Raw genomic sequence first — 25,841 nt, 5'->3', positions numbered from 1 at the left:
CCAACTAACGGACATTTCTAGATCTCCTTCTATAGAAGTAACGTGACTATTAACTTCATTGCGCCAAAATATAATGGTCATCAAATTGTAACCACTTTGGGTCCTAAATTGCTCCATTACTATGTCACTGTAAATTGGATGTTCATGGCATTTTCAAAATAAAACTTTATAGTCTATATATGTAGGGGACATTATGGTCCTGTTAGTCAATTAATTGGTAACTGATTGATATATAACCCTAGTTGTGTAAAAATATTTGATAGATAACTGTTAATTATTAATTGTTTAGTGTATGTAATAACTAAAAAGTTAAATATTCAATAAGCTAATACTTCGTATGAAAAAAAAGAAAAAAAAAGGAGTAATATGGGTTGACCTTTTGGTTGTTCGGTCATATGGGCCATATTCCCATATGATGAATTGGGCTCCTTAAAATAGAGAGGCTTTATTAGTTTGTATCAAGGGACAATTACAAAATTATTGCTTTTACTTTTAAGATTAGCTAAGAATGGTTCATGATCAGTACTATCTCTACACAGATCGAGTACCTTTTTTAATTTTTTTTTTCAAATTTTTTTTTTTGTAAGAAACTTATCTTCTAAGGTTTTTTTTTTTTTTTTTTTTTTTTTTTGGACACATCCTTAATTGGCTTAAAATAGTAGTACAATACATAGCATAAACTAAACTAATGAAGTATAATGTATCTAGTGGATACTAGCTTGCTAATTAAAACTCCAAGAAACAAGCAGGGTGGCTCAAATATTCCACCGACAATTAGTACGAGTAAATCTAAGTTAGTTAATTAATTATGCAGTAATGATGCATCTCAACAAATTCACAAATCTTTTTGCAAATAATAGGATAAATTAAAAGCTGGTTTATATAACTTGATTGTTAAGTTTTATTTTAGCTTAAAAGCACATCAAAGTAGTAATAATCTCACACTTTTTACAGCTTTTACTATCATTATATTGCTGGCTACAGCATCACCATATTTACGTATGGTACATTATTTCATCAATTAATGGAAACATTTTTTATTTTTTATTTGGTCCCTTATATCCTTCTCCTTCAATTCATCACCGCACTTTGCACATAAAGGTTGTGAGAATATGGAATAAAAATACTCCGCTATATATTCGTTTCAAAAATTTTCATGCATCATTATGATTTAACATGTCAAATGCCAAAGGCTAATATGCTATCACATAATTTTGACCACTGATTTCTATGTGTATCTATATATATCACTAAAATTAATATTTTGAAAAATATTTATATTGAAACAATCTAATGACATTTTACAATTGATATTAACTTTTTTAATTAATATATTAGCAAAAAAAAAAAATAAATAAATAAATAAAAAAAAAGAAGAAGAAATGTTTGTTTGACACCCTGTAATAATATAATATAATAATGCTCTCATAAATTCCTTTATTTGAAATAGAAATAGAAATAGAAATATTTTTTAATAAAATTGAAAAGACTAGCTATAAGTATTAGTGTATTACTCCATAAGTTTAATGAAGAAATTACAAAGTAAGGAAAAATTTATAGTGGTTAAAGAATTAATAATCATCATAGTAGAGATCAACTTCAACTTCAGCGCCCTTAATTAGTTAATCGTCATTGGTTGGTTTTGGTGGGTGAGAAGTCAACTTTTTTTCTAATCAAATCACAAGAAAAGCAATCTTAGCTTTATTATATGCTTCAACCAACTAATGCATGCCTTTAATTAGCTTCTAAAAATAATGTCTTGTCTCTTCTAGCTTTCTTTCCATCATCAACTTACAATAACATCATGAAATATAATAATATATACTCAATAATGTGGCAACTATAGTACTCTATAAATAAACTAATCATATGTTGTTATTTTGATGGTCTTAACATTGAATACATATAAATAAATGAATCTAGCTAAATCCTCGTTCGTCTTACAATATGTGTATTATCTATGTATCACTTTTTTCAATGGGTACTTTATCGTCCACCAGTTTTAATTTTAAAATTTAAAATTACAGTATCATCGATCACTAAGTATGTATACGAACTCTAACAGTCTATAATTTGATCACAACTTTTTGCCTCTCATTGTACATATTTCGGATGAAAAGATGAAGTAATTATATATATACCGTGGGAAAAAAAGACGGCATAGTATAATTAAATTTGTAGCAAATTTCAACGAAATTAACTAATCAAAATTATAGATCGCTGATGTAGCTAGAAAGAAGAAATTCAGACGTTAAATTATAGCAATGCATGAAGGTAGTTCTACTCCAATTCATGATGACAAAGGAATTGAAGATGTTATGGTAAAAAAATTGACTTTGTGTGAAAAATTGTATGATTGTATGCTTAGATTCTTTATACATGCATTGATAAGATGATTGACACCAAAAGATTACGAGATAATATATTCTCTCTTTTTCAAATCCCAATAATATAATGCAAATATGCCATCCTTTTTTCTATTTAGCTGCGAAAGTTAAAGATCTAACATAAACATTAGTACAAAGTATTATTTTTCCCTTTCTTTTAAGGTGTTACTATTATTTTTAAGAAGATAAATCGAACTAATTAGAGTAATCACCTAATAAGGTTTTTACTCGGATTTGTACTTAATTAACAGTTCACGTAGCATTCGATACTACAATAGTCGATTTTTAATTGTAGTTCAATCTTGAGGATTGAGGATGGTTTTGGTTTTGTATTTCTTAGATTATTGATTAATAAATAAAATGTACTATTGGGGAAATTGATTACCGGGTCACAAAAAAAAAAGCAACAAACTTGGACAAATTTGCACTTCGAGGCGTGAACAAAATCACTTTTTCAAAGTAATATTTCAACCCTGAATTAACACACTGGGGATCACAAAATTACTAGGAGATACAACGAAAACAACCACAATAGTGTGTAGTATATTTGCGGTCTAATGCAATCAAAATTTGGTAAATTAAGATGATGATAATTGGGTACAAAAGGTTTCAAGAGAATGAGAATAAAGCTGATTTCTTGAAGTATCTTTCAACATATGTATTTAATATATATATTAGAAGCAAAAAACTGAAGCAACATGAAGGAATAACCGTCAAAATCAATCAAGACCAGTCCCGCGCCCGACTGGGCCGCGGCCGCTCGACTGGGCTATTCTCAATGCAAAATCCTGCACCCTTTCGCGCCTGGCCGGGCGGTGGTGGCCCTGCCAGACTGTGAACTCATAAATTCAGAAGTTGCTTCTTGCACCCTGTAAGGCGGAGATGGCCCTGTCAGGCGATAAACCCAACAAATTTATTCGTTACTCTCGCGCCCGGCCGGGCGGTGGACTTTCCATCCACCTTCCACTCGCGCCCTGCCGGGCGGAGCAAGCTACACCGGGCTGCTTGACTTCTCTCTTTACCGAGTTGAGTTTTTCTCTTTTCCAAGAAAATCTTTTCCCTTTCTACCAAGGTTATTTTCACAAATAATCTTGATTAATTAATTCACAACACTATTACCTAAGTAAATTAATCAATTAACATGAATTATGTCTATAGTTCTCAAAATTATTCAACATGTACTAGTTTTCGTAATTTTTTTTACATTGAACGATCAAGGATACGTATATATGTTGAAACCTTTTAGGAGTACTCGTATCACGTAAGAATGAACGCTACAACTCGTTGTTCAATCTACATTACATAATAAAAGTATGTGTTAATTTTTCTCCATGAGTTGTACTTTGTATGTTTGTTAACTCTTTTTAGGGTGATGTAGGGAAAAATGACCAAAGTGAGCTTAATTGAGAAACAATGTTCCATATTAGACGCGTGGAAAAACTATTTACCAAACTAAGCTTTCAGGATAAAACGCCATCTAGGGTAGCGTTTTTACCCTGGCCATTTTTTTAAAAAAAAAATTCCGTCAAGGCAAAAACGCCAGTCTGGTTGGCGTTTTACCTTGACTGAAAATTTAATAAAATTTGGCCAAGGTAAAAACGCCAACCAGGCTGGCGTTTTACCGTTGTACCAAAAGCGCCAGCCTGGTTGGCGTTTTTGCATCGGTTTTTTCAGGCAGTGTGGTTCTATTTTTTTCATTGTTCTTCAAAAAACAAAAAACCCCCAATTTCCAAACCCTAACCCGCGCACATACCTCGCCCAATCCTCCATATTTGCAGCAAATTCATCACTTCCCATTGCTTAGATCTTCATCATACTCACTAAAAATTATTCCTCCTTCTTTGTTTAACATTTTTACGCAGTAAATTGATCGTATTTGAGGTATGTATTTAATTTAACTATTTTACTTGCTTATGATGTTTTTTGGGAATTTATGTTTGTAATTTACAATTTATGTATTATATTGTTGTTAAGTATGCGAAATACGTATAACTACATAATACATTGTTGTTTAATTATTGAATTTAAGTATATTTATATGTATGTTGTTTAATTTCAAATCAAGTATATGAAGCATACATTATTCTTGCTAAATCAAGTATATAGGTATTTTTTTGAGAAACCTACATACTTAGTGTGTAAATTTCAAGTATGTAAATTTCAAATCAAGTATGTTGGTTTTTTTAGGTTTTTTTTTTAGAAACCTAAATCAAGTAAGAAAGTGCATGATTTTCGACTGTAAGAAAGTGCTCTACGAAATGGTGAAACTGCATTCCATACAACGGAATCAATTCTACACCACGGTGACATCGAATGAGAATGAATGTCCTTCATCTTAAATGCAAGAGGAAGTGTGGTTGGTCGCTACGTGGTACAAAAACAAATCTGAACACACATGCCTTTAAGATCGTATCTTACAAGGGCCCACATCATGAGAATTGCGTGAATGAAGTTCCGCCCAGCGATCACCGCCACTTGGACTCCTCCATAATTTGTGACTATGTGAAGTCGTTTGTGCAGATAGATCCATGTTTGAGAGTTGAATTCATACAAGATCTCATCTCCAACAAATTTCAATCCGATGTTCCCTATTGAAGAGCATGGTATGCCAAACAGAAAGCTATTGTAGAAATTTTTGGGGATTGGGAGAGTTCGTACAACAGACTTCCTTTTTTCATGCAAGCCCTCCAAGAGTCAAACCCGGGCACTGTAGTTTTATGGAATACAAAGCTATTGTTGAAGGCTTTTACTACAGCAACATGGAGGTGTTTGAATGAGTGTTTTGAGCCTTCAAGCCTTGCATCGACGGGTTTAAACATTGCATGTCTGTTCTTTCTGTCGACGGGACACACTTGTATGGGAAATATAAAGGCACACTTTTGGTTGCTACAAGTGTTGATGCTAATTTTCAGGTACTTCCTCTAGCATTTGCAATAGTTGAAGGGGAAAAAACTTCCAGTTGGTCTGGGTTTCTAAGCTGTATTCGGGTTCATGTTACTTAACAGGATGGCCTATGTGTTATATCTGACCGACATGCTGGGATTATTGTTGCAATGAGTGATGCAAACGTTGGATTTCATGAGCCACGGGCCTTTCACAGATTTTGCGTTCGACACATGGCCTCTAACTTGAGGACTCATGTGAAGAATAACAAAATGAGAGATAGGTTCAAGGCTGCTGCTTACCAACGCCAAGGAAAAAAAATTGATGAAGATATGCGTTCGATTGGTCAATCTTGTCTCCAATCCTTACAGTATATTATGGATGTGTCGTTTCCTAGGTGGTCCTTGTTTCATGGCGCTGGTCGTAGGTATGGAATATGTACTACAAATTTCTTAGAAACATTTAACAATGTGTTCAAGGGAGCTCGTTTTCTGCCGATCATGTCCCTAGTCGAGTTAACTTTCCACAGAGTTAACAAGTATTTTAATATAAGAAGGGATAGTTCATTTTCTAGGCGTGCCGATGGATATGCATACTCACCTAAGGTCACTTCCATTTTGGAGAAGAATAACGGAAAAGCAGAATACCATACAGTGGATGTTTATAGCCGTCAGCGTGGTATATATCAAGTAAAAACACACCGGGGAGAGAGGATAGGCAGCAAAGGAGGTCATAAGCATACCGTTAACTTTAATTTGAGAACATGTACATGCAAAAAGCCTATGATATTTCACTTACCGTGTTCTCATGTTCTAGCCATGTGCCTTAAGTATTCAATTTCTAAGGAACCATGGGTGGACAGTTTCCTACGATCAGAGGCGTATGCGAATACTTATGTCCCACAGTTCTGGCATATTCCTTGTGAGACGACGTGGAGGACATACAGAGGGCCTAAAATCATTCCTGATGAGAGCATGGTCCGAGGACATGGTCGGCCAAAGTCGAAGCGTATATAAAATGAAATGGATGAGACTAACCGTCCACCAAGCAAATGTGGTCTTGTCATCAGGAAGGACACAATAAGAGAACTTGTCCGTTACGAACGTGCAGTGACAGGTATTGGTCTTAGTTTATATCTTAGTTTAATAACATGTTGTGTGTATGTTTTCACTTAATTAGGATGTAGCTGATTTCTTGTTTTACATTGTGCAATCAACAGAGTTCATGGAGGGACACGATCAGGGACCGCCACGAGTTGACCCAGGACCAGCTGACCCTTCTGTCTTGACACTTCAGGGCACCCATCGGAGTCGTGACATATGGGAGCAGTCAGTAAGTTTTCATCTAATAAATCTTTTATGTTTTTGGAAATTTTTATGTTAATTGATCTAACAATATAACTTTTGTTGTTGTACAGGTTGATACAGCACGGTGCTTGCTTTGCAGGCACCACGTTGGTAGGGGGTGGAAGATTGGGTCGTCGACCCGCGTGTACTACATTACATCGATTTTGTGGATTTTTGCGGATTTCATAGGATGGCCTTCACACTTATAGATCGAGCGCTAATTACTGCGCTCGTTGAGAGATGGAGACAGGAGACTCACTCCTTCCATCTACCAGTTGGGGAGGTCATCGTCACGTTCCGAGATGTGGCGATACTGACACGAATCCCAATACGTGGTAGGGCAGTGACAGGGCCCATTATAAAGGACCCGCGTGGGCTTGTTGAGAGGGTGTTAGGGGTAAGGCCTGAGGTCGCCGATATTAGAGGCACATGGCTGAGACACATATGGTTACGAGAGACATTTGGGGTGTTGCCTCCTGATGCTGATGATGGAGTCGTTCAGAGATATGCTCGAGCGTACCTGTTCATGTTGATAGGATCATTATTTAGTAACAAGAGTGGTAGTCACATACAGTTGATCTACCTACAGCTGTTAGAGAACAGGTGGGAGCGAATACGTGACTACAGCTGGGGTAGTGCGTGTCTGGCGACCTTGTATCACCATCTATGAAGAGCATCCGAGCAAGGTAGATGGGAGATCGGTGGTCCCTTGATTGTGCATCAGGTAGTCCCTTTAATTTTGTACCTTTTTTTATTTATTACGTACTTAACGATGACTAAACTTAACTTGTGTTTTTTATTACAGTTATGGGCTTGGGAGCACATCCACATTGGTAGGCCAGATAGGGCTGCTAACTACCGACAGCAGGGTGGCCATGAGGAGGAAGCCGATCGGGAGCATGCATATGAGGCTCCGCCACTCCCTTCACCAGACCAGGCATACGATTGCAGGTATGTATGACTTATTTGTTAAGTTATCCACTTACTGCTTTATTTTGCTAATAATTTTTCATGGACACTGTTATTATATATAATTTGGTGGTTGGTGCGGAGACTTGCTCGTGTGCATGCAGCGAGGAGTCTACCGTATTACAAAAACGCATTTGACAGACTGAGCGAGTCTCAGGTGATCAATTACACTATAAAAACTAATTTAACACCCAGTTCATTGTTTCAATAAGTTAATTATGATGTTACTGACGGCGTGTTAAAGTAGATGACGTGGGATCCGTACGTCGCTGACTTAGTCGATGCCATGCCCCCATATCTTTGTGATCATCAGATGGAGTGGCGTGTCATGACAGTCCTTATCTGTTTTGAGGTAGTGGAGGTTCACCTCCCCGACATAGTCATGTGGCAGTTCGGCCTTAGTCAAGTCGTCCCCGCCACGTATGATACGGGTGTCCACTTGCGACCGACGAGGAAAGGGGGACATGAGCTGGGAAGTTCAGCATGCCACCTTCATTGACATGTGGGATGAGCGATTGCAGCACGTCGTGGATGGTGTTTCCAAGGCCGGATGGAGTATCACGATCCATACACGGTATGGTACAGGAGCATTACCCGACGCTTCATCAACCCTAACTACACCCCACCCTCAACTCATTATTAACCAGTTTTTGGAGACATCAGTGGATATGTGAGTTTTAGATGGATTTTTTTTATCAATTTATAATTTCTGATATTATTAAATTGACTGATTGTTGACATATGCAGGCGTTTGATATGCTGACTATATATGATGCACTGGGAGTCTTGAGCATATCATATCCCACCATACCGCATATAGATGAAATTCAAGCGATGACTATGACTAGCTTACAAAGACATGGTCATGGTCATCTTATCTAGAGGCGGGACCAATCACAGCAACAGTACGGTGGAGGATCCCAACAGCATTCACACCATGAGGTAGGCTAGAGTAGTAGGGGACAGACTCACTCGTCCCCTACAGTGTCCTCGCAGTTTGGTGAAATCCCGGAGGATTTCACCGTACCCATGTCTGCGCCATACTTATCACAGGAGGGACCGTCATCCAGCCAATAGACTCCTCCCCCAGATCCTTTCAGAACTCCTCCCCCAGATCCTTTTAGAACTGTAACTCAGTGCGTTCATCGTCGAAGACCGCGAGTTGATAGAGAGCAATTACGTCGAATTGATAAATCAGGATCTTAGAATTGCTTTTGTTAGTTTGTTGTAATCGGATTCTCTAGTACGTTGTATACAAACAAATATTATTAATATAATTGGCTTTTTTTAACTGATTTTTTTTCCATTTATCAACTTTACTGTACGTATTCATGATTTTTATGGAACTGGTGGATGAAGGTTGTTAAATTGTTGGTTGTAGGTGAACAAAGTGGTGCTTTGTGGTGGTTGGTAGCGGTGGAAGTGGTGGTTGGTAGCGGTGGAAGTGGTGGTTAGCGGTGGAAGTGGTGGTGGGAGTTGCAGCAGGCTGGCAAGAAGCCTGCAGGTTTCAGGACCAGGCTGTTGCCTGTAGTATCTTGCAGGTAAAACACCAACCTGGTTGGCGTTTAATGTTGAAGGTTAAAACGCCAACCTGGTTAGCGTTTTATGTTGAAGAAAAAACGCCACCCAAGGTAGCGTTTTATCCTTGGCAGAATTTTTTTTCAAACATTTCAGTTAGGGGGTAAAACGCTACTTTAGATGACGTTTTACCCTCAAACTCAGTTTGGTAAATAATTTTACCACGCGTCTAATATGGAGTATAGTTTCTTAATGAAGCTTCCTTTGGTAATTTTTCCGTGATGCGGGCATTTATGATTTTTGGTCCACAAATAATAGCTCTTAGGATATTGACTTTTAAGTGTTTAATAGCGAGCAAAATACCATGTTATGCACCTTTAATTTATTGCTGTTTTTCTTGGTATATATGATAATAATCTTTATTTGTCAATATAATTACATTAGTCATGTTGATGTAACCTCCTTTGTCATACAGCTGGGAATCAAGTTCTTCAATTAGCACTGTTGAAAGCTACACGCTAGCTAGATAGAAGTTTCCACATTTTCACAAAGTTGATTATTAAGGTATAGGTTCTTTATACAAGCCAACATAATCTCATGCATGTTGGATGACTAATATCCTTATATTTATTTCTTCTTTCCACTTGTTAAATGTTATACAATTATGTAATACGAGTACTATGTTTTTTCGGAATAAAAAGGTATGTTCAATAAAAAGGTGTGATCCCCATAAGGGTCAATCTAACAAAAATTTAACCCTACAATAAAAGAAAAACTAAAGCGAGAAAGAAAATCATATCGATCTTCTTAGCAATCAAACGAACAAGAGATGGTACTAGGTATTAGCGACATTACAAAGAATAATATACTTCGTATATAGGATGGACATGAGTAAATAAATAAATTATGTTTCGATCCAATTTATTAGTACAAGGGACCATAGTTTGCATGAATTAGTTTTTTTTTTTATATAACTACGTATTATACTTAATTGCATAAGCAATTGGTATGATATTGATGATGGTTTTGATGGAAACAAGCTAAGCAAATTTAATTTACACTTTTTTTGACGGAAATTTAATTTGATATTATTGGCAAATCTTATGAGGTGTCAATTCAATGAATTTCATTGTCTAATACGAGTAAATTGAAAGCCCATGGTTGAGACGACTTCGTTCACTACATGACAATTGACCAAGTTTAAGAAGCTACTAATTCTTCCTTTTATTATCAACACAATTGTGATTTGTGACACTTAGCTTACATTTTAACAGTCAATATTAATCCATTTTTTGTACTAATTATGGATTTAAAAGTAAACGGCATAATTTGGGATCATGACATCTTGTTATATGTTTGCGCGTGCAAGTCCAATTAAACTTGTTTCACATCTTAAAAGCATAAACATATGTCTATAGTGCAATTAAACTTGTTCCACATTTTTAAAAAAAATTTACGTATTATGACAACAGAACACAAACTCGACCATCATACAAATTGACTTAAACCTGATCTAATTAGACAAATTTTCATATCGTATAATTAATTATTCGGTATGTCACAAAGGGGGTGTTTGGCAACTGGCTTTTCGCCTAGCTTTTGACTTTTTAGTTTGGTCAAACAGCCAAAAAATATGTTTGGTAGTTGGTTTTTTTGTTGGCTTTTAAGCTGACTTTTCCGCCAAAAATCAAAAGCTAATAAGAATAGCTTTTTCTATTGGCTTTTGGCTTGTTGGCCCACTTTATCACTAATACACAGTTAAGAACAATAAATAATTTTACCAAACACTTTTGTAAACAGTTGGCTTAAACGACTAACTTAAAAAGTCAATTCATACAGGTAATAATTCCAGCTAGTCAAACAAGCCAAGTAAAAAAGCAAACAATTATCAGCCAACCGCCGATTGCCAAACAACCCCAAAATCAAATCCAAATAGGCCTATATAATTGTCAGCTCAATTTTATTTAAAAGCTAAATAAAGGAGTGAAATTGGATTGGATTTTAATATCTTTTCCAAGTGTTTTCTTATCCTTTTGACTCCTTAGGCACAAGGTTTCTTAGCTACGTAGAATAAAGAAATTGAATTGAACTTTTCCAACACCTAAAAAAATGCCTTTTTTCTGATTTTGGCTTAAATGAAAACAATGGCTTGATTCATATCAATGTTCTGAATCTATTGATAATTGTGTGTAGAATAGAGCTATAATAATTGATACTAGTACTAAAGTTAATTTGTCCTCTATATTGTTTTTCGTGCGTTTCACTTTCGACCATGCCGACAAAAATGACTACGATTTTATTCGGCTTTTCTTGCTCCCTTTCTTCTCTTCTACGAAGCATTTTCAAACATTATTGTATAATTTCATCCCGTTAGTTGTTAATAATAAAAGAACTAAATTTGACATATCTACAAAAGGCAGCGAGCGTTAATCAATTTTTTCTTTTTTTTTTCTTAACTTTGGAAAGGGTAAAAATTTGGACCGCAAAGTTTGAAACAATGATTTTCGGCCTAGTAACATCAAATTTACAAGATAATTCTCAACCAAGTACACTGAATAAGCTTGGTATGAAATTATACAATTTTTTATTTTTTTTTAAGAGGCGGTATGAAAATATACATTATTGCACACAAAATATTACTTGAATAAATGTGCCTTTAATACGTATGTTATATACTATATTTTGATATAGTGTATAAAATACGTAATCATAATTATGATAAGTTAAAAACTATCCAGTAATTTTACAAAGTATAAGTATGTGTTATGAGCAATAATTTATCTTCTTAAATCTTAATTAATGATTATGTAATTAACTAATTAACTATGTAAGCTACACGAACACCCTATTTTTGGCGAAAGTGGGGAATATAAAACATAAAAATAGTATTTACGTAATTGTTGCATTAGAATGAGGTGTTAGTGTGATACTAAATTACTAATCTTAGCTAACTAACTAGGAAAGTAGGGAAACCCACCATGAGTGACCATGACTACATATTCCGGCCTTTGTCATGATTTCATCATCTATCTTTCCAAAATTTAATCATTCTTTACCTTATCCATAATGTATACTTCTACTACTTGCACGAGTATATCTCATTTCAATTTCCATTAATATAAATTTCAATTACTCGTATATAGCAACACATTCTTTTAAATACACCTTAAAGTATATGTGGTTTATGGCTCAGCTTTTATGCACCTTATATATCGACGTGTAAATAAAACAGAAAATTTAAAGTAAACACATTTCATTGCACATTTGCACGTATCTACCTCATAAAAGGCCAGGCCAAATCAACTACTATAAAAACTAAAAAGACACAATCATAAATATTCCTTCCAAAATTATATTCCAACAGTTGACGAGGATGCATACTTTCAAATACACCTAATAAACTTATAAACACCGCTAAAAAGCCATCCTCAAACTTTCCATTTCTACTCTTAGTAGAAAACAGCTAGTTAGTTAACACTCTCCCTTAGACAAGACTTTACACCCACCTCCCAAAACCCCCTATTTATCCCCCCTTATATCCCTCTTTGAACTCCAAACTCATTATTTTCCTACACTACCTCAAAATGAACCAAAACTACGGCCGTCTAATCCCCACCCCATCCGCTCGAATCACCGAACTCGAATCCACCACCACCCCAAAACCCCCATCCAAAACTCGAACATGCCAAATCCTTCTCCTCCTTGCAGGGGCCCTCCTCATCATTGCCACTGCTTGTGGAATCCCAGTGGCGATGAAGTCCATGAGGAGGGCCCCTGCAGGGTCATCCCCAGGCCCCGGTACCACTAGGGTAATCCGGAAAGCCTGTGGGATGACCCGGTTCCCGGAAATTTGCCAGTCAACACTAGCAAAGTTCCCTGGAGCAGTGTTCGCTAAAGACCCGCTCCAGGTGGCCCACATTTCCGTAAACATGACTTTACAAAAATTTGGGGTGGCACTAGGGGAGTCAACGGAGATAAGGAACTGGGAGATGGACACGTGGATGAGGTCGGCGTACGAGGATTGTTTAGAGCTGTTGGATGACTCCGTTGACCTCCTCGGACGATCGTTGCTCTATGTCTCTCAAACGACGTCGTCGTCAGTGGAAGTGGAGAGTGGTAGTGACAGTAATGGTGATAAAGTTCAGGTGAGTTTTAGTACAGTATTACTAATTGTAGTAATGAGATTATATTAGTAACAAATAGTATTAGTACTAACGACATTACATTATTCACATTAATGATGGGGTCCAATGTTCAAGAATCAAGATTATTAAATTTATTACTACTACTCGTACGTATTAATGTTGTTGAGATACACGTGTAGTGGTGAAAAAACATTGATCATAATTCTTATTCCATGTTGATAAGTATATTAGGTGACTCGTACTTCGTAGCTTTGTCCGCCCGATCGGGCGGACATTGCCCGGTCTGACCGGGCGGAAGAAGAAGAGGTGTCTGGCAAATTCGTTGAAGAAGCTGCTCTCGCGCCCGACCGGGCGAGCCTTCGCCCGATCGGGCAGACCTTGCCCGGTCTGACCGGGCGGTGGGGGTTGGATACGTTGAAGCATTCGTATGGAGTTTTCTTCTCGCGCCCGATCGGGCAGACCTTGCCCGGTCTGACCGGGCGGAGAAGGAAAAATACGGAACGCGGATTTTGCGGTTTTAGGTTATCTTATTTTATTATCTTTTTGCCCAAGTATCTTTTAATTAGGGATTAATATAAAACCTCCCTAATATCAGTATTAGGGTGAAGAGAGACAGAGTGAAAGCCGTTCTTGAGAAATACAAGAATCATCTTTGTAATCTTTGCAGTTTATAGTGAAATCATTCGATCTCGGTGCCCGTGGACGTAGCTATCACATCGATAGTGAACCACGTAAATTCTTGGTGTTGTTCTTATTGTTTGCATTGAATTTCTTTATTGTTTTCTTGTTTGTTTTCGACCTTTGCTTCCGCTGTCGCACAACAATTGGTATCAGAGCTCAGGTTCAATCCTTGGAGAGTTTCTTGAAGATAACAATGGCAGGAGATTCAACAATAAGAATTGAGAAGTTTACCGGGAAAAATAGTTTCGGGCTATGGCAAATTAAGATGAAGGCTCTGTTAAAACAACAGCAGATATGGCGTCCGTTGGCTCCAAAGAGTACTACTTCGGAGTCAGGAGACGGACCGACTGACTCGCAGTTAGAAGTTATGGAAGAGAAGGCACACTCTACCATATTACTTAGTCTTGATGATCAAATCATCACGGAGGTTGCTGATCAGGAAACGGCGGCTGGATTGTGGCTGAAGCTGGAGTCATTGTATATGACTAAGTCGTTGACCAACAAATTATTACTGAAACAGCGGTTGTTTAGCCTCCGGATGCAGTCAGGTACTTCCTTACGGGAACATCTAGAAAAACTTAACTCTATTTTGCTTGATTTACGTAATTTAGATGTTAAAATTGATGATGAGGATGCTGCGTTGATTTTACTTGTATCTCTACCGTCTAGCTTTGAGAATTTTGTAGAGTCTTTTGTTGTTGGTAAGGATTCTATAACCTTAGAAGAAGTGAAGGCAGCACTTCATACTAGGGAACTCAGAATGAAAGCTACGAGTGATAATGGGGATAATGGTAGTGGGTTATTTGTTAAGTCCGGAAAGTCTAAAAAGAATAAGGGGTTTAACAAGGGGAACAATGCTGGGTCGGGTGCTGGAAACGGCAAGGATGGATCTAGTAAAACTACTACTAAAACATGTTATTACTGTAAAGAACCGGGTCACTTTAGGAATAATTGTCCGGTGAGGAAAAACAAGTCCCAGGCTGCTGTAGTTGAAGAGAAACCGAATGAGAGCTATAATTCAGAGGAAGATTTAGCATTAGTCAGTTCTGCTAGGTCTGATGATTTATCTGATAACTGGGTTCTAGATTCGGGGTGTTCGTTCCATATGTGTCCACGTCGAGATTGGTTTGATACATATGAACCTCGCAATGGGGGTATGGTTATAGTCGGTAACAATGCTCCATGTAAGGTCACAGGTATTGGTTCCATGAGGTTGAGGACTGTTGATGGGCGGAGGTTAACTTTGACTAATGTACGGCATGTTCCTGCTTTAGGAAAGAATCTGATTTCATTGGGTACCCTGGATGAATTGGGGTACAATGGTGTGTTTTCAGATGGGGAGTTGTGTATTTTCAGAGGTTCTGAGTTGGTACTTAAGGGTATCAAAAGGAACACCCTCTATGTTTTTGAGGGTGTTACACTGCCTAGTTCTGCGGTTTGCGCATCTGTATCTCACCAGGAGATGACTAAGATTTGGCACATGAGGCTTGGTCATATGGGGGAGAAGGGGATGCAGCTATTGTCCAAGAGGGGTCTTCTATCCGGGGTCAAGGTTGCCAACCTTGAATTTTGTGAGCATTGTGTGTTTGGTAAGAAACACAGGTCAAAGTTCAGCAAGGGTGCTCACATTACTGATGCAGTGCTCGATTACATCCATTCAGATTGCTGGGGTCCATCTAGAGTTGAAGGTATGGGAGGTTACCACTATTTTGTGTCATTTGTTGATGACAAGTCCCGATACACATGGCTTAGGTTGCTTAAGTCAAAGGATGAGGCCTTCAAAGTTTTCAAGCAATGGAAAGCTTTGGTGGAAAATCGACAAGGAAGGAAGATCAAGAAGCTACGAACGGACAATGGGCTAGAGTTTTGCAAAGACGAGTTTAATCAGTTCTGTGCAGATGAGGGTATAGGTCGGCATCATACTGTCAGGAAGACACCACAGCAGAACGGTGTAGCAGAACGGGTTAATCAGACACTGCTAGAGAGAGTCCGATGCATGCTCTCTAATGCAGGGCTTGGGAGGAGGTACTGGAGTGAAGCTGTGTTAACAGCTTGTTATGTCATTAATAGGGGTCCTCATTCTGGAATTGATTCCAAAATTCCGTTTGAGATCTGGAGTGGTAAGTTGCCTAATTTTTCGAATTTGAAGATTTTTGGTTGTGTTGCTTATTATCATGTTATTGAGGGTAAGCTGGATCCACGAGCCAAGAAGGGGTGTTTTGTTGGGTACGGGGATGGTGTGAAGGGGTTTAGAATTTTTTCACCTTCGGAGGGTCGGGTCATTCTTAGTAGGGATGTTACTTTCGATGAAAACACCATGTATTCAATTAAAAATGCAGAGATTTCAAATTTGAGAAGGGAAGGAGACAATTTATTACAGACAGATGGGGTACTTGAGGTACATCAGTCTACCATTGCTGATTTACCTCGGGTACAATATATTGATGATGATGCTGATGTTCCAGTGCCGGGTACTCCTGAACCTGAGATTACTCCTACTCATTCTAACTCTGGGGATGAGGTGGAGCAATCTAATCAGGGGTCATCTAGTCAACCTGACACCATTCTTGAGATGCCTAAACGAGTTATCAAGAAGCCTGTTAGATTGATTGAAGAGATGGAGGGAAGAAATTGCTGTGTTGATGCGATGACAGGTTATGCATTGAGTGTAGCTGATGATGTAGAGTCATTTGAACCTGCCACATATAAACAAGCAATTAGTTGTAGTGAGTCTGCGCAATGGCTTGCCGCAATGGGTGAAGAGATGCAGTCTCTTTACAAGAACAGAGTGTGGGAACTGGTAAAGGTACCGGAAGGGAGGAAGCTTGTGGGTTGTAAATGGATTTACAAGAAGAAAGAAGGGTTGTCGGAAACTGAGCAAATACGTTTTAAGGCTAGGCTAGTTGCTAAGGGGTTCAGTCAGGTAGAAGGGGTTGACTTTGTTGAGATATTCTCACCTGTGGTTCGACATACTTCTATCCGTGTGTTATTGTCAATTGTAGCACATTTTGATCTTGAGCTGGAGCAGTTGGATGTTAAAACGGCCTTCCTTCATGGCGATTTGGAGGAGGAGATTCTGATGAAGCAGCCCGAAGGATTCGAAGTTCCTGGAAAGGAACACTATGCCTGCAGATTGCTAAAGTCATTGTATGGACTTAAGCAATCCCCCCGACAGTGGTACAAAAGGTTTGATTCTTTTATGGTTTCACAAGGTTTTGACAGGAATTCATATGATTGCTGTGTGTATCATAGTAAGCTGGATAATGGTTCCATGATTTATCTTTTGTTATATGTTGATGACATGTTGGTTGCCACAAAGAATAAATCTGATATTGCTAGATTAAAGGAGATGCTTAACTCGGAGTTTGACATGAAAGACTTGGGTGCAGCTAGGAAGATTTTGGGTATGGAGATCTACAGGGATCGGGCTAGAGGTAAGCTTTTCTTGACTCAGAAAAGCTACATTGAAAAGATTTTGTCTCGTTTTGGGATGGAAAAATCGAAGCCTATAAGTACGCCAACTACTGTTAGTTGTAAGTTGTCTTTGTCTATGTCACCTCAATCAGAGGAGGAGTTGTCTTATATGTCTAGAGTTCCATATGCAAATGCGGTTGGTTGTTTGATGTATGCTATGGTCTGTACTAGGCCGGATATTGCGCATGCTGTTAGTGTTGTAAGCAGGTTTATGGCTCGACCTGGGAGGGAACACTGGCAAGGGGTGAAAAGGATTTTTCGCTACCTGAGAGGGACAACTGATATTGGTCTTGTGTACGGGAATGGTAGGGAATGCTTGGTCACTGGGTACAGTGATTCTGATTATGCAGCTGATGTGGATACCAGGAGGTCTGTGACTGGTTATGTGTTCACTTTGGGTGGTTCTGTGGTTAGTTGGAAGTCTACATTGCAGTCATCAGTTACGTTGTCAACTACTGAAGCTGAGTATATGGCTTTAACTTCTGCAGCTAAGGAGTCTATTTGGCTCAAAGGCCTAGTAGGTGAACTGGGTATTGCACAGGATTTTGCTACAGTATATTGTGATAGTCTAAGTGCGATTTGCTTAGCTAAAGATCAAGTACACCATGATCGGACGAAGCACATTGATGTCAGGTATCATTTCTTGCGTACTGACAAGAGGATTAAGGTGAAGAAGATTGGGACTGCTGACAACCCGGCTGATTTCTTCACTAAGCCTGTTCCGTTTAGCAAGTTTAAACATTGCTTAGACTTGTTAAATATTGATTACTACGTGATGTAGTAGGCCCTGAGGGGCGAAGTTGGGGAGCTCCTGGTGTAGGTGTGTTGGCCTTAAGGTGGAGCTTGCCCGGGGCTTGTGATGCAGGTGGAGCATTATGAGTTGTTATACTTGGAGACGAGTATGTGATGGGTCTTGGTTGAAGACTTATCGGGATGTATGGCTTATGCATGAGTCCTGCATCGGGTTTGGCTTGAGATGTTTTTTCACTATGTCTTGATGGGGTTGTTTGCTGACTACGAGTTCTCGTCAAGGTGGAGATTGTTGATAAGTATATTAGGTGACTCGTACTTCGTAGCTTTGTCCGCCCGATCGGGCGGACATTGCCCGGTCTGACCGGGCGGAAGAAGAAGAGGTGCCTGGCAAATTCGTTGAAGAAGCTGCTCTCGCGCCCGACCGGGCGAGCCTTCGCCCGACCGGGCGAGCCTTCGCCCGATCGGGCAGACCTTGCCCGGTCTGACCGGGCGGTGGGGGTTGGATACGTTGAAGCATTCGTATGGAGTTTTCTTCTCGCGCCCGATCGGGCAGACCTTGCCCGGTCTGACCGGGCGGAGAAGGAAAAATACGGAACGCGGATTTTGCGGTTTTAGGTTATCTTATTTTATTATCTTTTTGCCCAAGTATCTTTTAATTAGGGATTAATATAAAACCTCCCTAATATCAGTATTAGGGTGAAGAGAGACAGAGTGAAAGCCGTTCTTGAGAAATACAAGAATCATCTTTGTAATCTTTGCAGTTTATAGTGAAATCATTCGATCTCGGTGCCCGTGGACGTAGCTATCACATCGATAGTGAACCACGTAAATTCTTGGTGTTGTTCTTATTGTTTGCATTGAATTTCTTTATTGTTTTCTTGTTTGTTTTCGACCTTTGCTTCCGCTGTCGCACAACATTCCACGTGTAATTTTTATCTGCATGTTAAAAATCATTATACTTTCAAAATAGGTACGAAATGTATGTTAAAACTTAAAATTATAATGTAATGGTATAACTAGTACTCGTGTAAGCTTGAGTCATTACTAACTCTAATAATGCTAATTGTTGGTATTACGTTGTGATAGATGGTATCATTCATAATACCATTAAAGAATACATTGATACTAATAAAGAAGTATTTTAATACCAATGTAATATTATCACCAGACCACTTAACCATAATATAATACCAACCAACATTATTTGAATCATCAACATTTAAAATCATCAATAAGTTCAACTAATTTTTTGTGGCAAGTAGTAATTCACTTAGCATTATTCAAATTTTTGAATAGCAGGGAGGGTCCCAGCAAGATGTGATGACATGGTTAAGTGGGGCCATGACAAATCACGACACGTGTACGGAAGGATTTAACAACGTGGGTGGGACCATCAAGAATCAAATGCTCCAAAGGCTTCAAGATTTATCCGAGCTAGTCAGCAATAGTCTAGCTATATATGCGGCCAGTCATAATATGGATGATTTTTCAGGCACTCCTATACAAAATCGGAGATTGTTAGGATTCGAACCCGAGACCTACCTAGATAATGATTCCGGGTTTCCTAAGTGGATGACAAGGTCCGAACGAGAACTTTTGGGTACCCCGACCCAAAGTGTACAAGCGGATATAGTTGTGGCTCAAGATGGGTCGGGTACCGTAAAAACTATTACTGAGGCTATCAAAAAAGCACCCGAAAATAGTGCACGTCGCATTATTATCCTTGTCAAAGCTGGAACGTAAGTTTTCTTGTTCTGTATTGGACATAAATTTCTTTATATACTCCTTATACTTCGTATAATATTACTGCTTGATAAGGATGCGCACATTTAAACTCTATATACGTTAATTAACAAGAATTAATAGTGCGCATTGTTATTATTGCAAACAAGCTGGCTATTTATATTAGAGTTAAGTATTTCCACTAATAAAAGATCGATAATATAATCTGTCTTATGTGTCAATTCTCTAGTTACTAATTAATTTAGAGATTATGAAACAAGATAGCCATATTTAATAACAAAATGATTATTGTATTGGTAAGATTAAGAAACAATAATATAATTAGTGAATGATTGTATTGATGTTCTATTGACAAGATTAAGAAACAAGATCTTTAGTGATTGTTATCAACCAATTAGTTGCACAAATAAGCTTCTTCATCAATAAATGTGATTGAAAAATGTCCTTACAAAACTTATACAACCTTCACATAATAGAAGTAAACGGTAGCTAATATAATTAGATTTGACTATTGTTGTCAATTTTCATACTGAAGTCAAATGACCGTGTACTAATCATAGTTGCTAATGTAGAGGAAAAAAAGTCATACTCCGAAAATGATAGTTTTATAAGTATATGTACCTTTTGAATGTATATTTAAAATAAATTATTCCATCAACATATTTATATATATGAACTTTTTGTTAAATGCGAATAGGTAGTCATAAGAGCTTTATGAATTATATATGGGAGCGGGGAATTGAACCTGTGATTTATTGAATTATTGTACATATGCTCTTAGTCTAACACTAGGTCAATACCTCGTTAGTTTTTGCAAGAATAAGAAATTGCCTTTAAAAAAAAATGGATGCAATAATAAATCCATTAGGAAAATGGCCTTATATATATATATATATATATATAAAATTAGGAAAATGATAAATGTTTTGAATTAGTGTCGGTAGTTTTGCTTTTCTACTGTTTCTTACTTTCTTTAAGTGCCAGCTTTTGTTTCTCACAAACTATCATCTTGTACTAATTATGATGTTATAGGCTTGATTTAACAAGATGATGACTATTGATTTAATTCATGATATATGATTACGGTTAATGTTTTCAACCCATGGAAGTTGACACTGTCAAAGTAGATTGTGGTATGTATTGGCCAATATATGGCATATCTAGTTATAGAAAGCATAACATTAAGTTTACAACTTTATGAAAATGATATCTCCATTTTATAAATTTCTTTTTCATATTAATCATGTCGGTCGTTTAAAGTGGTTTGTAATATTTAGAACGCTTCGGTTAAATACAAGTTAACATTCAAAGAAAACAAATACATGTACTTTTTGTTATTAATTAACTTAGGTCTAAATTTGAGTGAGTACATTAGTATTTAAAACGGATAAATACACCTTGAATAAAAACTATAGGACATTTAGGTATGAAATATATGTATTTCTTACATAGATTAAATCAATCGTATAATGTTTTAGATATGCAGAGGATAACTTGAAAGTGGGACGAAAGAAAACAAACTTGTGGTTTTTAGGTGAAGGCAAGGGTCGGACTGTAATTTCTGGCCAAAGGAGTGTGGGTCGCGATCAGATTACCACTTTCCACACTGCTGCATTTGGTAAGTTACTTTTATAGTTTATTATATAGTGGTTTGTTTTCAAGGAAAAATATGGCAATATTGTAAGATCTTATTAAATTAGTCTTAATATACATTTTGAAGTATCAAAATTTTCATAATTTTTATATTGAGAAACGAAGATAAATATTGAAATTATGCAAAAACTAGCGTGTAATAAAAATATTGCAACTACTATGTAAAGCAAATGGGAAGATATTTTTGTTTGGAAAATGAACTGGTTCACAAAATAATTGTGTAACTAACAAACAATATTTGAAGAATTCAATTTCAGCCTTTACACTAAGATCAACAAAGTGCAGTACCCAAAAAGAGACCGGGTCATGCATTATTGGGCCTCAAAATTTTGATTTCTGTCTATGTACTTTAACCTTTTAGTCCTGTATGCCTTGTTAACCCACTAAAAGTCATCCAAAAATACAAAAAATTACAAAGGACAAAATTCCTCCAATTTCTAATTGGTCACTCACTTCAAAAGCTGAAAATGACATCTCTCCAACCTTTACAGCTCCATAGTAATTTTATTTGAGAGCGAGGGAATATGAGATAATTCAAGTGGTTAAAGCTATTTTTTCGGTTTTAGGTGATTTTGAAATTGATTTTCATTACTCGTCCTTGTAACTCTTTAAGTAGTAATTTTATTTTTATTTTAAAGTAAGAATAATATCAATAATACTATCCCCATTTCATATTTTTTGCAACTTTGGGGTATTATTTGTGAGATATAAAATATTTCAAAGTTGCAAAAAATATAAAACTGATATAGTAGTTACTTATACAGTTATACGACATCTACAATAATAATATACTGAGTAGATCAGTAATGTTGGTTTTAACCCTTTACCTCCTTCACCCTCAATACTCAATAGTCAATTAATGTTCTCTTATTGTGAATTTTCTTTTGTAGCTGCTAGCGGCACTGGGTTTGTAGTTCGGGATATTACATTTGTAAATGAGGCTGGCCCCGGTAACCACCAAGCTGTAGCCCTTCGTGTAGGTGCAGACCATGCTGTAGTCTATCGTTGTGAGATAAAAGGATACCAAGACACACTCTATGTACACTCACAACGACAATTCTATAGAGAGTGTGACATATATGGGACCGTAGACTTCATTTTTGGTAACGCGGCTGTTGTGTTTCAAAATTGCACAATGTGGGCTCGTAAGCCCATGCCCCAACAAAAGGTCACAATTACAGCCCAAAACCGTAAGGACCCAAATCAAAATACGGGCATGTCGATCCAAGCTTGCCAAGCCCGAGCAACCACGGACCTCGAGGCGGCCAAGTCTAGCTACCCAACGTATTTGGGCCGTCCATGGAAAATATTTGCTAGAGTTGTGTACATGGAATCTTACTTGGGTGATCACATTGATCCTAGGGGGTGGTTAGAGTGGAATGCAACATCTCCATTAGACAAGTTATATTATGGTGAGTATGGCAATGTCGGGCCACGGGCCGACACGTCACAACGGGTCAAATGGCCGGGTTTGCATGTGAATATGGCTAGAGGAGAGGCAGAGAAATTTACAGTGTCTCAATTTATATTTGGCCAAGATTGGATAACTTCAACAGGTGTTTCATATCAATCAGGATTATCGGCTTAATAATGGAATTAGTTTAACAATATGTAATTGTGTAAACCATAGTATAACTAAGCATGTTAGATTTTTGTGTAATTGTGTGGAAAAAATGTGTTATAGTGTGCTAAGCTATATGGGATTATGGCGTACGTATAGATAAAAATGCATATATGGTAAGCCTTTAATCAACACTCCAAATAAAGAAGAAATGGTACATTTGGAGTGGTTTTTTTTTATACCATTTATTTATCCCTCATTGTAATTAGTATCCATATGATTTTTTAGGCAATTGTAATCAATAATAAGTTCCTACTGTTTTCACATTTTTGTAGCCATTATTGGAAAAGAAGAATCATCAGTAAGATTTAAAGATTTGATGTCTTATTGTTGTTGATGCATAATTTAATATAGTGATTAACTATGATATAAACAATTCGGAAAAGTGAAATGGAGATTAGGAATACATACCTTGCATACACTCAGTGGCAGATCTTGACCAAAAATATTAGAGGGGTCAACAGTTAAATATTTTACCTCTCGCTCAAAACTAATCATTATGTTCTAATATTTCATAAATAAAAAATAAGGTTATTTAAGTTAATTAACTAATTAATTACAATAATTTACCGGGGGCCAGACCCCAAATGACCCCGATGGAAGGTCCCCTCTTCATACACTTAAGACATATAACAACTTGCATGTGTCTAAAAAATTGGCCTATTAGTCATACGGAGTACTATGAATATATGAACATACATGCCATAAATGGGTTTGAAAGGTGTAACCCTAAAAAAGAAGGGTGCATGTGAAAACTGAACAACTGTTCCGTAGGGACAGAAGAGATAAACAAACATACTAAAATAGAATGCAATTATATCTAATTATGTATGCCAGCTTCCCCTAGTTGGAAGAACCACCCTTTATTTTTGTAATTTCCAAATTAGGAAAGTCCCATGTTTTTCACCTCTTTATTCTCCACTAACTCTTCTGAATTTTCCAATCATTATTTACCATGCATTTTATTTTTACCACTAGCTTTTTCATGTTTATGATATTGACCAGCTAGCTGTTATATTACGTAAACCTAATTTTCTACATAACCTCTCAAGGATATACCTACAAAGCAACGTAGTAATAATCTCTCTTGTGTGGTTTGATAATAATCAATTGCCCTTTTATGTGTAAATTTGAAACATATGTTATTGGTTTGATAATCAATTAATGGTTCTCTTATCAGTTATTAATTGAATGTTGTTCCTATATGTTATTTTGCAAGATAAAAACAGTCAATCATATACGAACAACATTTATAAACGGAGTGACCGAGAGTGCATTACTATGTAAGAATTAAAAAAAGTGGCACTTGAGTATGTGCATATAATGTGGCCACATTTCCAACTCAATGCTAAGATAGAGATAGATAAGAAATTGGATAAAGGGTGAGTTCGTGAGTAGAAATTGGATAGTGAAGCAAACAATTAGTATTTAGTAGTAGGTGTGAAATTGCATATTTCGTATGATGATGCTGAGAAGGATATGCAAGCCCACAAGGGGACCATTTGGTCGTCTAATACGTTTCCTATTTTTCTATTTTGGCTCTCTTTAACATGCAAAATATTTATTAGGGTTTTCATTTGTAACAAATTTCAACAATGGACCTAGCTAATAATTAAAATTGACCACCATGATTATGAATTTATTTCACATACATTATCAAATTACATACTTATATAGCATCAAAAAAAAATGGCCAACGGTAAAACTAATTTGTTCAATTATGTTTGCTTTTACATAGTAAAATTGTAAATCTGCCTCAAGTATTTCTCCATGCACTATTTTAATAGTCATATACACTATTTATGAAATTTAAATAAATTAAATTGTCATTGATCATTAGAAAATTTTATTTTGTAACATAAGTGAAATTAATATTTTAAAGATGGAGATATAGCATCTTTTTTTTTTAAAAAAATAATCAACAAACGGGAGAGAGGAGACATAAGCAACCATTAGAAAAGATAAAATATATAAAATCATGTCATGTTTATAATAAAGAAGGCAGAATATCCATCTTTTTAATGTCCACCATTATAGTGATAAATGACTTCTAAATTAGTAATTTATTTAGGCCTGCTAACCTTTGTGGCAACTGGCAAAGCAGTCAAAAGTAAGTTGTTTTTTATAGCAAAATGTGACAAAGCTTATGGATAAACCAAGTAAATGTTATAAGAAGATTAATTTGGTTCTAATTCTCTAACTTGCATGTCATTTCTATATGCTAATTATTGTTACCTAGAAATTACTTGTAACTAGCTAGCTACGTAGCTAATATAGGTAGTATGATTTTAGAGCATAAATAGAATTATGTATACACAAAATCAAATTATACTTGTGAATTAAAATTGATTGTGCTATAATTTTGAACCCAAAACTACGGGTTATTATATTTTAATTAATTTTGAAGGTTGATGAAACACTATACGGAGTACAAGGTACTTCGGTGCTTCTAAGTGTTACTCATTGCATAAACAGAGATAGTGAGTGTAATAATTAGTATGCCGCGTTGCAACATAGGCCATAACGCACTAAGGTATAAGACTATTCAAATTCCGCGTTAATTTTTATAGAGGAAAGTTAACATATTTGAACAATCTCGTATGATTATGATTCCACTTATAAGTCTTCACCAAACAAATTTAAACATAATTAGTCAGGGAAGAGAGGG

The 25,841-nt window shown here is 36.7% G+C and overlaps 2 protein-coding genes across 3 annotated transcripts; both read left to right on the top strand.

Annotated features, from left to right (window-relative positions):
• Positions 1-5,209: 5,209 nt before the first annotated feature.
• Positions 5,210-6,286, top strand: LOC110726393. Its single transcript, XM_021905870.1, has 2 exons — positions 5,210-5,299; positions 5,393-6,286. The coding sequence occupies exons 1-2, from the start codon at positions 5,210-5,212 to the stop codon at positions 6,284-6,286; spliced, it is 984 nt and encodes a 327-aa protein (XP_021761562.1).
• Positions 6,287-12,326: 6,040 nt separating this feature from the next.
• On the top strand, positions 12,327-23,459 carry LOC110728671 (probable pectinesterase/pectinesterase inhibitor 61). 2 transcript variants are annotated; one of them, XM_021908317.1, is made up of 4 exons: positions 12,327-13,248; positions 19,453-19,895; positions 21,378-21,517; positions 22,443-23,459. In XM_021908317.1, the coding sequence occupies exons 1-4, from the start codon at positions 12,688-12,690 to the stop codon at positions 23,138-23,140; spliced, it is 1,842 nt and encodes a 613-aa protein (XP_021764009.1). In that variant the 5' UTR covers positions 12,327-12,687; the 3' UTR covers positions 23,141-23,459. The 2 variants fall into 2 exon arrangements, with proteins under 2 accessions (XP_021764009.1, XP_021764013.1); XM_021908321.1 differs by having other exon boundaries at positions 12,329-13,248; positions 19,456-19,895.
• Positions 23,460-25,841: the final 2,382 nt, after the last annotated feature.

Source organism: Chenopodium quinoa, unplaced genomic scaffold, assembly GCF_001683475.1.
Source record: "Chenopodium quinoa cultivar QQ74 unplaced genomic scaffold, ASM168347v1, whole genome shotgun sequence".
NCBI classification, from domain to species: Eukaryota; Viridiplantae; Streptophyta; class Magnoliopsida; order Caryophyllales; family Amaranthaceae; genus Chenopodium; species Chenopodium quinoa.
This window is presented reverse-complemented; position numbering and strand designations above follow the sequence as displayed.